Source organism: Taeniopygia guttata, chromosome 23 (genome assembly GCF_048771995.1).
Source record: "Taeniopygia guttata chromosome 23, bTaeGut7.mat, whole genome shotgun sequence".
NCBI classification, from domain to species: domain Eukaryota; kingdom Metazoa; phylum Chordata; class Aves; order Passeriformes; family Estrildidae; genus Taeniopygia; species Taeniopygia guttata.
In genome coordinates, this window is record NC_133048.1 from 653,688 (window position 1) to 665,021 (window position 11,334).

The 11,334-nt window shown below is 52.6% G+C and overlaps 2 protein-coding genes across 3 annotated transcripts; one reads left to right on the forward strand and one right to left on the reverse strand.

Annotated features, from left to right (window-relative positions):
• Nucleotides 1-3,697: 3,697 nt before the first annotated feature.
• Nucleotides 3,698-7,834, reverse strand: CDCA8 (cell division cycle associated 8). The gene is made up of 10 exons (XM_030290400.4): nt 7,699-7,834; nt 7,486-7,614; nt 7,116-7,156; nt 6,544-6,619; nt 6,084-6,214; nt 5,731-5,804; nt 5,318-5,416; nt 5,027-5,153; nt 4,207-4,293; nt 3,698-3,890 (listed from the first exon to the last, which is right to left on the reverse strand). Exons 1-10 carry the CDS (start codon nt 7,778-7,780, stop codon nt 3,834-3,836), a joined length of 903 nt encoding a protein of 300 aa, XP_030146260.4. The 5' UTR covers nt 7,781-7,834; the 3' UTR covers nt 3,698-3,833.
• A 430-nt stretch (nt 7,835-8,264) lies between these two features.
• AIRIM (AFG2 interacting ribosome maturation factor) lies at nt 8,265-10,552 on the forward strand. Of its 2 annotated transcripts, NM_001245724.2 has the most exon segments (4): nt 8,281-8,548; nt 8,642-8,824; nt 8,898-9,016; nt 9,340-9,819. In NM_001245724.2, coding segments are annotated over 4 exon segments (636 nt in total). In that variant the 5' UTR covers nt 8,281-8,282; the 3' UTR covers nt 9,408-9,819.
• The last annotated feature ends 782 nt before the right edge of the window (nt 10,553-11,334 follow it).

An 11,334-nucleotide genomic window follows, 5' to 3' on the forward strand; every position in this document is an offset into this window, starting at 1 on the left:
GTGTTTAATCACTATTTCTGATAGCAAGAGTCTAAATGGAGGTGCTTCTATTCAAAGGTCCTGCATGAGACCCAGATCCTAAATGCAGCTCTGATACAGCAGAGCTGGGAGGAGAGAGCACAAAGCACAATGCACTCACTGGAGGAAAAGGAGCCTTTCCTTCCCTTCCACGTCCCCAGCACCACGGTGGGGACACAGGGGGGCTCAGGGCAGGACTACTGCCCCCCTGGCCAGAGCACTGGCCCCTGTGTCAGCGTTCAGGAACACACAGAATATCATTATATGCAGGTGCTTTTATTAAAGAGCTCTGGGAATCAGGGGTACAGACCCAAATCTGACTCCCACATGGCTTTTGAGATGAACGTATTTTATATTCTATCGTTATATAACTTGCATATTAATTATTAAACTTATATTGTATACATTGACCTCATTCAAACATGAGTTTCTCATGATATTTCTCAAGCCCCTGACCACAGTTTCTCATTATTATTCTTATGATTAAACAGTAATTATATTTAATTACTAAACAATCATTGCATCTAACAATTATATCATTTATCATATACTGGTTACGCAGGTGCAGTTCTAGCAACTACAAGACCTAGAGTATTTTCCCAGGGCCTACTAAGCCTAACTTTCCTTCTAACTCCCCAAATCCCCATGATTTTAAAACCCTTTTACTATCACCTGCACCTCACCACCCTGGGGGATTTTAAGGGGTTATTTAGAGACAAAAATCTTACAAAACTCTGCAGGGAGGGAGGGGATCCTGCCTGGTTAACAAACTGTGAGAAAGGCATGGGAGTGCCAGCCTCAGGAAGGGGCTTTGTCTGGAGAAAGCCCTGATGTGCCATGCAAGGGCACTAATCCCCGTGGCTCCCTTATCCCATCACCAGGGCATGGGGTGGTGATGTGCTCCTGGGCTCTTTTGCTGCAAAGACAAAACCCTGCCATGCCCCCAGTGCAGCACAGGCAGGTGCCACCAGCCCTGCCCAGGGAACCCCACACAGACACCAGCTCCTGGCTGGTGGGACCCTTCAAGGCTGGGCCCAGCTCTGTCACTGACTTGAGGAATGTTTCAAACAGATCATTTATTTTCATTAGACTTGTACCAATATCTCTGTCCCAGTGTTCCTGATGCAGGTCGACAGCAGTCCTCAGGAATGCTTTAATTGTGTTTTCCTGGCTTTGCACAGCTCTTATCTAATGCCTTCTGGCTTCATTAGATTAGACACCTCTTGTCCCGAGGATGTTGTCATGTTTTCAAATGGCTTCAATCAGCACCTCCCAGGCTCTGGCTATTTCAGGATACAATAAAGCTAAACCTCATCCAGGCTGGTGAGTAATGGAGGTGCATCTCCCACCCCCATGCAGCCTGGCTTTAAATTTGCCTGGCTGACATCCCGTAGCTGCAGGCAGAACACAATTAAACCTCTTGTCTTTCAGGCATCGTCCACGCTTACACACAGCTCGGGAGGAAGAGCTCAGCAACAGGAATTGGCTTTCTAATGATCTTGTCATCCAGAAGAGCAGAGAGAGATAAATGAAAGAGTGAGAAACAGCCAAGATCAAACCCCAGCTCTCCAGATGTCCGGGGCATGGCAGGCTGCAGGCTGGCTGTGCTCATCTCCTCAGAGCCACGCTGGCACAGCTCTTGGGATACAGGGACGTGTCCTCTTAGTGCTGGGACTGAAATGCAGAGGGGCACAGCCTAAGCCCACTCAGCACCAGTGCTGGGGGCTTCTCTCCTGAGCTCGATTGCTCATAAACCTCATCTCCAGGCTTGGCTGCTCATAAACCTCATTCTGCAGAAGCGTTCTTCCTTTTGGCGTCCCAGGATCCCTCACCAGGTTGTGTCCCCACCACCCAGCTGCAAAGTGCCCACAGGCTCAGGAAGGAAACCGAGGTGGGAAAGGACCAGCCAAGGTGGGAAGAGACCAGCCAGACCCCGGGCTGGGGACAGAGACCTGCTGCACTCCGGGGGGAGGGCTGGCAGCTCCAGGACAGTCCCTGCTCTGTGTGTCCCTCCTGGAGCCCAGCACATCAGCCCCTGGCACAGCAGTCCCAGGCAAGGGCTCTCCTTCCCCAGACACTCTCCCCTGGCAGGAGAATTGCCTCAGCCCTATCTTCTTATCATGAGCCACCAAAATATCAGTATCGATCCCTTTCACCCCACAGGCAGTATTTTGACTTCTGGAATTCATCTTACCTAGCAAGGGACTCTAAATATATCCCAGACAATTTCCTCTCCTCATTTTTAATAATCTCTTTCAGCCTTAAATTCATTTTTGAAAATATGTGTTGGGATGATGGGCTTTCTATCACAGCTGATGGACAATAATCATCACACCTGTGTCCTACTCCTCACAACACACACACACATTCCTTACAGCAATCCTGCATCAATTTGAACAGCACTTAATTCATTACAACCCCATCACTGCCTGTGCGTGCTCCCCTCAGCAATGTCACTGGCAATTTGTCACTTGGGTCCCTGCAGGCAGCTCTGGTCCCACCCTGCAGACACTGGAGCTCCTTGAGCCATGGGACAGGACAGAATGGCCCCATTCAGGCATGGCAGGTGTAAAGGATGCTTCACTGTCCCCCACCCTGGAAACCTCTGGAAGGTGGCAGGTGGAAGAATAGAAGCAAAAACCCCTTTTCAGTCCAGGATCTCTTTGCTCACTGGGCACAGCAAGGCTGAGGCAATGTGCTGGGGCTGTGCTGGCACATCCTCCCAACCCTGAGCCCTGGCGAGCCCAGAGGGGAGCCACGGGGACAGACCAGCGGTGCCTCTCTGGGCCCCCAACTCTGTCAGGGTGCCCAGGACAGCAGCTCCTTTAGAAAAACAAATTCCCATTTTGCTAGACACTGCTACCAAGCTCTCACCCACACCCTGTTTGGGTGCTGGGGAATTCAGCTGCAAGGGAATTGGGCACTCAGGCACAAACCAACCCGGTGCTCAGGGCTGAGCTGCAGCCCCTGATCAGTGCTCAGCTCTCCCACCCTCCCCTCACGCTGCCCGAGGGCTGAGTGTGCTGGCCTGGGCAATGAGCTGCACCAGCCTGGAGGCTGCCATTGTGCCAAGGCAAACCAAGGCACAGAAATTCAGGATTCCCTGAGGCCTGGCAGTTGTGACACAGTCTCTGAGTACTCTGCTTCCCACTGTGCTTCCACGTGCTCTTGGGCTGTAACTGTGGAGCCCTGCCCTGCTCTGGCACATTTTCATCTGCAGGGGCTGCTTGGCCAGACAGAACTCAGTGCTGGCAGCCCCTGGCAGGGTTTCTTTGTCCAGCAGATTCCCCTGGAGCTGCATTCCATCTGCTTCCTGAGCACTAATGAAGGAACAGAAAGATAAAGCAGGAGTGTCTGAGTGGGCCTGAGCTGTTGGCTGAGTGCTGCCCTGGCTGGGCCTCCTCTGCCCACAGGTGCATTTCCAGTTGCACCTTCCATTCGGTGCATTTCCAGTTGCACCTTCCCTTTGGCATCCATTGCTGCCTGGTTTCCTGTGCCCTCATCTGCAGTCAGCAGAGGCAGCAGCTGATGCTGGGAGAGAAGGACTCCTCAGATGCCATCTGAACATGGCAATCATCAGGCTTTCTGCCCACTTGCTAATCTGCAAGCCCAAGACAACAGTCTCATGGTTTCAATCTTAAAGGAAATAAAAAACAAGGAATGTTTTTTCTCTCCAATCTTATTTCTCTCCAAAGTTCAATTTATTTTGATCCCATTACATATCATAGGTAAAATAACTAGCTTTTAGCTTCAATTCTGTATATCAATAAAAGGAAGATACAAATTAAAATAAGAACTACAGAGGGATGTCTCGCTTACTGACTTCCATCTAGGGGCATTTTTGCGTCCTTGCAAGCCTGTGTGAGACAAACCTGAAAGGAAAGAGAAATCAATCAGTACTCAGAGGCACTGGTACAGCCCACAACCACCTGCAGCTTCAGCCTAAAGCATAACTTTGCTTTTCAGAGCAGTGACAGCAGCTCTTTTCCCCACTGTGTATTGAGCCAGATGTGATGTAAAGCTACTGCTTCTCCCTTCCCTCCTCCACGCTCCTTTACCTCTGACATCAGCCAAAATTCAAGACAAGGGGCCAGGGGGAGTTTCTACTGCAGCTCAACAATCCCCTGACTGGTGACAGAGGGACAGCACTGCCTTACAGCTGTGGCTCACAAAAACACCCAGACTTACTGACAGCTTCTTCATGAGCCCTTGGGCCTTGGGGTTCAGCTGAAGAAAATTCTTCTTGGTCAAATCCTTTTCTGTCAAACGTATGCTCTGTGGAAACAAACTCAAATCTCACATTTTCTGTCTAGCCAGCTGCAGCAGCTGGAGACAGTAAAAAAGTTAAATAAAATAAAAGAGATTAAGATCTAAGTACAGACAGGCAGACAGACATTCAGCTGGAGCAGAAACTCATCTCACACCTTTCCTGAAGAGCATTAATGCTATACTGGCCGTGGTGGTTTAAAATAGCTTGATTTGTGGTGAGGGGGGATAAAGCCAGTGAGTGAATGATTTTTTTTTTTTGTGGGTGAACTGGCAGTTGGCCAGCATCAAACCCACTATACTGGCACTACAGCTGCTTTAAGTGTTTTAAAGTGAATACACACTGAAACACCCTCCTGTTCTCTTTCAACCAGCTTGAGCAGGTCCCACTTCTGGCTAAGACTCTCTGGAGGTTTAAGCTCAATCAATCCCTTAGATAAATTGCAGTGGCAAAGCTAAGGAGTAGATGAACTGAAGCTGGAGATGCACCCCTGCAGCTCTGCCTGAGCAAGTGAAGAGACAGGAGTTACCTTCCCCCTGCCAAGGGGAATGGTGAGGGGTGACATCCTCAGGGTTGGTGAGGGGGCTAAGAGTCTCTTGAGGTTTGTTTTAAGCTCAATCAACCCCTTAGATAAACTGCAGTGGCAAAGCTAAAGAGTGGATGAACGGAAGCTGAAGATGCACCAAGAGGTGCCTGTGCATCCCCCCAGCCCTGCCTGAGCAGCTGAGGGGCAGGAGTTACCTCTCCCCCGCCGAGGGGCACGGTGAGGATGACGTCCTCGGGCTCGGCCAGGGGGCTGCCCTTGGCAGAGAAGGTGTACACCCGCTCATTGATGGCAGGCGTGCGCAGACCCGGCGTCCTGAACACCCTGAAATGAGATAGCAGTGAGGGGTGTTTGCTCACAGCACTCCTAGTCCAACTCTTTCATTTCAGGTTCCAAGAGCTACTAAAGGCTGTGTTGTAAACAGATGGAGTGAAGCAGATTGGATCAGACATGGAAGGGAAATGTATTTATTGTCTGTGTTAACAAACCTGGGATCAAATCTGGGTGTAATCATGGAGGTGCCTCCCTGAGCACAGATATCAACCATTCTGCCAGTAGCTGGAGTGATGAAGCTGTTTTTGCTTGATCTGTTAAAGGGAAATAAACAGCTGTGCATAACATGACCTTTAACAAGTGCACAGGCACTTGTCAAAGGCTTGAAGAAGGTGACCACCACTAAACCCAGGAGTTATTACTGACCTGTGACCCCCAAAACTCGGGACAGCTTGTTCTCACAGGAGAGGCAGCTGTCCATCTTTCGTTCACATCAATTTTGCCCTGTGGTGTGGCACAAATCTCCCCGCCACCACTAGTGAACCAAAGCCCATCCCACCAAAGGGAGATATTTATATTTGCACTCTCACTCTCCATTCCTAGAGATGCGACAGACATTCCCATTTACCTCTTGCTCATGCCCTTCACTGTCGCTGAGGGAGGTCTTCTGGCTGTGGGTGGCTTTTTGGTGGATGCCTTCACCTAGAGCACACATCACTACATCAGTTACTTCCCTCCCGTGGGACAGCTGAGTCCAGACAAACAGAGGCTCCCACACAAAATGCTCAGTCCCTTTCCATGGCACAAGATCCCAGAACAAATACCATTCAAGCCTTTGGGACCCTCCCCCATTGCTAGAACTCTCTGGGAAGCAACAGCTGTGGGCAGTCTCCCTCAGAGCATCCTGGACAGCCCTAGTCATCAGCTCAGTCAGGAATTCCTATCCTGAGAATAATGTCAGCCCAGAGAACAGCTATCCACCTTGGCAGTCCTTGTGTCCCCAGCCTCAGCCTCTGACGAGCACTGGCTGGCAAGTCGGGATCTCTTTTGCCGGGGAAGTGATGTAGGCTCTGCTTCCTCATCAGCTTCAACACTCCTTTTGATTTTACTCACTACAAAGAGAAAGTGTTATCTAAGTAAATAATAAACTTTAAATTACTATTTAGCAGGGAAGGCAAACAGCTACAAGCAGTTTTGGCAACAATTTCCTTCAAATATCCAAATTCCAATGCAATCCTAATGGTTGCCAGAGCAACTCTGGATTATTTTGAATGTTTTAATGAAACTAATTAGATATAGTGCAGGTACCAGGGATAAAAGTAGGATTATTTTCTTGGTTTAAACATACTGAGGCATGTGAGCAAGAACTGAATTATTATTCACATTAAGTAACCACAACATGCTTCCACCTCACCAATCATGCCACAATGCTTAAACTCACCTTTTTCAGCAACATCCAGCAGGGGATCGATGCCTTCTGTGCTGAGCCTGCGGATTTTTGTTATTTCCCTGTCCACCTAAAATTAAAAACACTCGTAGCACCATTGGGATTGTTGGCAGCCCAATGTTTGTGTAAGCCTAAGTTGTAGAGCAAACCTCCAATAATTTTACAGCCAAATGAGCTACATACTGTGCTCAAACTGGGCCCTTTCACGCATCTCTGCCCTCCCTCAGGACTCAGTGCCTGGCTGGCAGCTGCAGGTGTACCTTTCCTACACCCTGCTGCTCAACCCACTTGGAAATGCTGTCCTTTACAGTCCTCAACGCTTTGGAAATGCAAAAGTGCCTGTGCTCTCAGGGATTCGGGAGTGCTCTCTAGCAGCTAAGGAAAGATCAACAGGGAGCAGCAGGACCACGTAAACCCCACCTCTGATACAACAGGCTTCTCTTACTGTTAAATTTTAAAGAAACATTTGTAAAAGTATTGATGTAACTGTTTCTCTTGTAATGCTCCAGTGTGAGGAGCAGAGTGGGACGGCTCTAGAGAGCTTTATGTTTGTTCTGGACACCTACCTTAGCCACGTCCTCTGGTGTGTTTTTACTTCTTGCTAGAGCTAGAAAGAAAACGCATCGGACACATCAGGAGGTGTTGGGGACAGCTGACACAGCACAGCATGGGTGTGAAAAACACACCACAAACCAGTTTCCAGCCCTAGAGACCAGAAGCAGCACCCACGGCAGCCCGTGGTATCATTCCCTGGGGATGCCAGGCAGGGTAGATCCCAGCTGCTCCCTTGCACCCTTGGGGTTTGTTATCTGAGGGGGAAGGGGTCCCTCAGCCCAGCACCCCCCGAAGAAGGGGGTCCCCTGGGCCCAGCACCCCCCGAAGAAGCGGGTCCCCTGGGCCCAGCACCCCCCGAAGAATGGGGTCCCCTCACCGTACCGAAGAACTGCAGCCAGTTCATCTCGCGGATCTCCGGCGGCAGCCGCAGGATGGCCATGTCATACATGTGCTCCACTTCTTGCACCATGCGCTCCCCGTCCGCCTCGATGCGCTTCAGCCGCCGCGCCACTGCGGGACACGCCGCGTTATCCCCGCCCGGGGCCGCGCTCCTTCCCGCCGCCGCTCCGCCATCCCTCCCGCTCCCGGCCCTACCTTCTCTGTCGAAGTCCTGCAGGAACGCCTCCATTTTGCGGCGGCGGGTAGCGCAGCTGCCCTTTTTCCTGGCGGGGGCCATTGCGGGCTCTTTCTGCAGCGGGCTGTCCCCAGGCCGGGCTCTCTCTCCGCCGGGCTCTCCTGTCCCCAGGCCGGGCTCTCTCTCGGCTGGGCTGTTCCCAGGCTGGTTTCTCTTGTCCCCAGGCCGGGCTCTCTCTCGGCTGGGCTGTTCCCAGGCTGGTTTCTCTTGTCCCCAGGCCGGGCTCTCTCCCCTCAGGGTGATCTCTCCCGTCCCCAGGCCGGTCTCTCTCTCTCTCTCTCGGCCGGTCTCCCTTCAGGCTGGGCCGTCTCTCCCCAGGCCGGTGTCTCTCTCCCCAGGCCGGTGTCTCTCTCCCCTCAGACCGGGCTCCCTCCCCAGGCCGGGCTCTCTCTCCCCAGGGCGGGCTGTCTGGGCTCAGGCCGGGCTCTCCCTCCCCAGGGCGGGCTGTCTGGGCGCAGCCCGTTCAAACCCAACCGCCGCCCGTTCGGCCAATGCCGGCGCGGCGCGGCCCGATGACGGCACAGCGATGCTGATACTGATGCTGCTGATGGGGACGATGGCGGCGCCCGCGGCCGCGCTCCGTGCCTGGGCCGAGGCTGTGGCTCGGGCCGCGGCGGCGGCGCGGGCGGCCGTGGCAGCCGCGGCCCCGGCGCTGGGCTCGCTGGCCGCGCTGGCGGCGCAGGTGCGGGCGCTGCGGCGGCTGCCGAGGGGCGCCGCGCCGCTCGGCGCCTTCCCGGACCTGCGGGCGCGGCTGTGGCTGAAGCAGCGCGGCGCGGCCGAGGCGCTGCTGGAGCAGCTGGGCGAGCGGCGGTGAGGAGGCGGCGGGGCCGGGCGGGCACGGGGAGAGCGCCGGGCCGACCCCGCTGCGCTGACCCCGCTGTGCCGACCCCGCTGTGCCGGCAGGGAGGAGCTCCGGGCCGTGCGGGACGCCGTGGGGGCCGCCGGCAGCGCGGTGCTGCGGCTCCTGGAGGAGCGGGGCCCGGCCGAGCCGCGGCTGGCGGCGGTTCTGCGGCGCGGTCCGCGCTGCCCCTCGCTGGCCGACGTGCTGGAGGGGCTGCAGGACGTGGAACGCTACTACCGGCACCTGTATCCTTCTGGGGGTGTCAGGGCAGCGCTGGGGGGGCTCTTTTGGCATTGTTGTCCTTTACCAGGCACGAAGGTACTTGGAGATTAAACTGCTCCTGCAGCGTCTCAGCTTGGACAGCCTGGCAGATGTGGAAGCCCTCCCGCAGTCCTGGGAGAGGATTTTGGAGCGTTACAAGGACGACGTTGTTCAAGGTAGTTGTGGGTGTTTCCCAGGGCTTTGATGTCCCATGAAGACAGGCCTGGCTGTGCTGGTCTCAGCAACATTTGGTGACCCTCCTCAGTCAATCTTTGTGTGACCTGCTCTGAGATCTTGGTCAGCTTCAGGTGAAAGTACTCACCATCACACCTGGGCACAGCTGGAAACAACATCCTCCCTCACAGTGTGGCAAGAGCTTACTGCTCAGTCGGTTTTACCCACACTTTTAAAAAATTTCATTTAGAAGCAAGTTTCGAGAGTACAAAATACAGGTAAAGCACATTGAGCTGACAGGGTTGTTGTTTTCTCTCTGTCTCAGATACACTCCTGAAGGTCTCGCTGTTCGTGGAGAACCATCACGAGGTGAGCTGCTCACCTGGCTCCTGACAGGCAACAGGGACTGGCACCCACCAGCTTCTGGCATGTTCTGCGATGCTGCAAAGGGGATGAGGAGTTGAGTGAGCTCTCCTGGTGCTTTTTGGAAGCTGAATGAGTTGAGTCTTGCCCTCGGCATGAAATGCTTGAACTGTACCATTTTCAAGTGGAAATGGCCTTGGTCTCTGAAGAGGAGGCTGAGCTGAAAAAGCCCTGAGGATAGAAGGGAGTCACCCCCAGCTGTGTAACTTGTCCTTTCCCTTTTCTGACATGCATGTCTTGTGTCATGGTAAAAACTTTGATACTTACTTACATGAGGTGCTGCAGATGTGTGAGTGTAATAGAGTCCTTCAGGCTGGTGCCGTGGAAGATATTTGGGCTCTGTCCTTACAAATAAAGAAAACATGTCAGATTGGGGTTTAGAGACAGTGGTCACCTCATGTCTTTGAACAGTTTGTTTGCATTCATTCCACCTGGGCGTGGAGGAGGAAGGAAGTAAATCTGGCTTGAAAATGTAACTATGGAGGTGCACAATGCCGAGTCCTGACACGGGCACTTTTCAAGGGTGTTGCAGAACACTGCTCTGTTACCACAGGGCAGTCTTTAAATCAGTCTTAAAATATCACTGGTAGCCACTGCTGACAGCTCAGGGACACCTTTTGTTGGCCATGGCACTGATCTCTGAGCGCTCCTGGGAAGCAGTGGGGTGTTTGTCTCTCTGTTATGTATTTGGTAAGGTATTGCAAATGCAGGTGAACCCAGTGGGAAGAAATGGTGATGTCTGACTCCAGTTCAGAAGGCTGAATGCTTTTTTTATTATAACTATACTATAATACATTAATATACTATTTAAAGGAAGATACTAAAACTGCAAACCTACTTGTTCTAACTCAACTAGTGACCCTCTCTGAGAGTCCAGCCCCAGTGGGTTGGATCGGCCATCAGGCTCAAACAATCCTCACCAGAATCCAACCAAGCAATCACGCCAGGTAAACAATTCTCCAAACACATTCCACATGGGAAAACAAGGAGCAGAAATAGAAATTGTTTTCTCTTTCTGTGCTCCTCTATGAAAGAATTCTGAGAGAGAAGAATATGCCTGCCACAGTAAGGAGCTGCAGCTTCTCAGAGCCAATAAAGAACTGCATGGCACACGTGGGTGTGTTTGTGCTCGTGTTTCTGTGTTCCCAACCCAGGACACCCCCGTGGCCACCTGTGAACACTGACCAGTGAACACTGTGGGGGATCAGATCAGAGTGCTGGGGGGTGCCAGGGGTGGAAAAGTGCTGGCTCAGGGTTAGGGCTGCCAGTGCTCCCATCAGGGATGGGGATCACGAGTTTTAGCTGCAGTTCTTCACACAGAGTTGTAATTGTAAAGAAAACCCTCTCCTGGCACTGGGTGTCCTGCCCAGGTGTGTTCTGCTCCTGGCAGGGCTCAGTGGCCTGGTGGGGGCTCACATGGCTGTACAGCCTTGTGCTCCTTACACAGGGTGTGGAGCATGGCTCACGGCTCCATGGGGGTGAAAAACCCAGCACAAACCAGTTTCCAGCGCTAGAGAATTCACCCTAGGGTGGATCAGGGGTGTCATCCTTGCTCAGGCCTTGGTGGGTCATCCTCGCAAACCCCTAGGTCATGGTGAGCTTGGATGCAGAATTGTCTTTGCATGTGTGCATGCTGTACAGCCCTTCAACAGCCCTCTTCTGTCAGCCTCTCTTCAGGACAGCTGCCCAATGAACAAATGGATTTAAATTCTGGAAGATGTTCAGCACAGTTCAGTGGTGGCCCTTCTGCTTCTCCCAGATGTTTGGCCCCTGATGTCTGTCTTTGTGCTAACAACAGCCCTGCTAAAAGTGCTGAGGGAGCTTTCTGCATTGAAAGTGGCCATGCCCTGACTGTACTGACTGAAATGGGGTGAAGGAGGTGCTCATTGAAGTTGTG

Excerpts from the sequence above, each read along its gene's own strand:
- CDCA8 (XM_030290400.4), bottom strand. The coding sequence starts at position 7,780 with ATGGCCCCCGCCAGGAAAAAGGGCAGCTGCGCTACCCGCCGCCGCAAA. Across the intron at positions 5,805-6,083 it reads GGGACACAAGGACTGCCAAG|GTGAAGGCATCCACCAAAAA; the intron begins GTGGATAGCTGT and ends TGTGTGCTCTAG. Across the intron at positions 5,154-5,317 it reads ACACCCAGATTTGATCCCAG|GGTGTTCAGGACGCCGGGTC; the intron begins GTTTGTTAACAC and ends ATCTCATTTCAG.